The 2357-nt window shown below is 45.3% G+C and overlaps 1 protein-coding gene across 1 annotated transcript; it reads left to right on the top strand.

The window, feature by feature from the left end:
* Positions 1–2134: 2134 nt before the first annotated feature.
* On the top strand, positions 2135–2332 carry SETTUDRAFT_55443 (uncharacterized protein; the record flags this gene model as incomplete). The annotated part of the gene is made up of 1 exon (XM_008030692.1): positions 2135–2332. A coding segment is annotated over one exon (198 nt), but the record flags the coding sequence as incomplete, so codon positions are not given.
* Between the last annotated feature and the right edge of the window lie 25 nt (positions 2333–2357).

Below are 2357 nucleotides of genomic sequence, written 5' to 3' on the forward strand. Positions count from 1 at the left end.
GCTTCAATCGTTGGCCTGATTGCTGCCTCCTTCCATCCGTCCTCTCTAAGCATTTGTGTAATTTCGCGCAGGATCTCTTCATCTGATACTCCTGCCTGGTTCTTGGCAGCAGCGTACGCCGCCAGCTCTTCCACATTCAAGTTTGGAACGTTAATCTCCATTGCCTAATTCGTTTTGGACGTCTCGTTCTTTGCCTGCTAATATGCAGGGCTTCCAGTCGCTCTTCGATCCGCTCGCGCAGTCCTTAACTGCGGCCTACTCCTCGTTGGTGAGGACTAGTAGGGCTTACCTTTGGCCGTACTTCTCTTCTAGCCGGTTCTAAACAGCGTTTGGCTGCTGTCATGTCGCGTCCCTAGGAAGACTCGTGTCTTGCCGTCTCGCTCGTGGGATCTCGTCTCCGATTGAGAGTAATCGCACGACCTGCACCCCGTCCGATAGAGGATTGACAGGACTTCTCACTACAACGTCCACTTCTAGCTAACTGTACGCTAGGCCCGAGTGGCCTTCAGGTAGTTTATCACGCGACGTTGCGCCTACGGCTCGGCTTTCCAAAACACGGTAGGACTTCCTAGACAGGTCCCGGGCGACTAAATCGCCTACTGTCTCTCACGGCTGAACTTCCTGCGAAGCTCTGCCCTAGGTGTACTGTCTTGCGACGGTCTACCTTCTCGCTGCACTAAAGGCCTTTTGTACCTATTGCAGCACTAACTCCATGTTACTAGCTCGCACTAACAACACGCTCTAAAACTTAGTTAGAAGACAGTCCGCCTAAGGCTTATGTCTAATTAGGATCAAATACAAAATGTAAGAGGCTGCGCTCTAGGGAGCAATCGCAAGGTATACAAGAGGTTGTATTTAATAAGGAGCTATCTACTCTGCTTACGTGGTATTTATTTACTTATCAGAGAAAGGTTATGCTGGAGTATCTGAGCGCGTTGTCTGAGCGCTGCTCGGTCTGAACGTAGTTCAGATGGTGCGCGCGCAGCTTGGCCCGAGATTCCATCGAGGAGCTATCCAAAGGGCGTTCAGCCCGTTACATTTTGCGCACTAATAAGAGGCCTAAGAAGCTTATCTTAAGTGCAATTCAAAGCAATAACTACTCAGTTTATTTTTAGCTATAATAATATGTAATCAATACGCCTAGTAATGTTACGTGTACATAAATTAATTCAAATTCTCTAACATACTTATACTATATAACAACGTAATTATATCTGCGATTTATAAGTTTTACTCATGTGATAAGGCTTCTAAGTTAATAGCTAGAAAATATATATTATAAAGGTAGTAATATTCTATGTATTAGAAAGAAGCTTATATAAGTTAGTTTCCACTACTACTTTGTTATTATTATAACTTACTACTAGTAACGTGGTTCATAAGCGAGTCAGTCACCCAAGCGAGTCGGTCACTCCCCACCAGCGCGTCGACGTTGATACTACAACGCGTTATGTCTTAACAACACAACTATTAATTAACTTATCCTAAATTAGATCTTTAACTTGCTCTTTTTAATATCTAATTACAACGTGTTTAAAGCTAAAGACGCGCTACCTCTATCTATAACGTGCCTTAAAGTACAATATCTAATCAACAGGCTAGAAAGCGCCCCCAACGCGACTGTGAACCGAATTTGAAGCGTCTAAATAAGTTAGAAGAGGAGGCTATTATTAGACGTATTTTTGAAGAGTCTGCGCGTGGATTTGCCCCTACAAAGGCTAAGGTTTAAGCAATAGCCAATAAACTGTTAGAGGAGCGTGGTGGCAACCCTATTAGCAAGAATTGGGTTGACAACTTTGTTAGGCGGACTGCTAAGCTCCGTACGCGCTAGAGCCGTCCCTATGATCACCAGCGAGCCGCCTGCGAGGACCCAGTGGCTATCCAGCGCTGGTTTGACTTAGTCCAGGCGACAAGGCAGAAGTGGGGTATTGTGGACGACGATATCTACAACTTTAACGAAACTAGCTTTATAATAGGCAACATTTTATTATAGTTATTAATCACAGCATTAGAAGGATATAGAAAAAAGAAGCAGATACAGCTACAGTGCCCGTGCACCAGATGAGCACCATCGCCAGTTGAGCACCCCCACCACCACAACAACAAAACTTCAACGCGTCAAAACTCAACCAATATGGACCCGATTCAAGAAGCGATTGCAGAAATCGAATCGCGAGAACTAGGAGATAAATTCTCGTATCAAGCAATCGCGAAAAAGCATGGTGTAGCACGAATGACGTTGATGAGACGACACCGCGGCGAAACTGAGGCCTATGGCGTGCGCAACCTCTCCCTCCATCCACAACACGAGAAGGAGCTTGTACGATACATCGATACGCTTACCGAACGACGTTTGC

This window comes from Exserohilum turcica, assembly GCF_000359705.1.
Source record: "Exserohilum turcica Et28A unplaced genomic scaffold SETTUscaffold_5, whole genome shotgun sequence".
Lineage (NCBI taxonomy): Eukaryota > Fungi > Ascomycota > Dothideomycetes > Pleosporales > Pleosporaceae > Exserohilum > Exserohilum turcicum.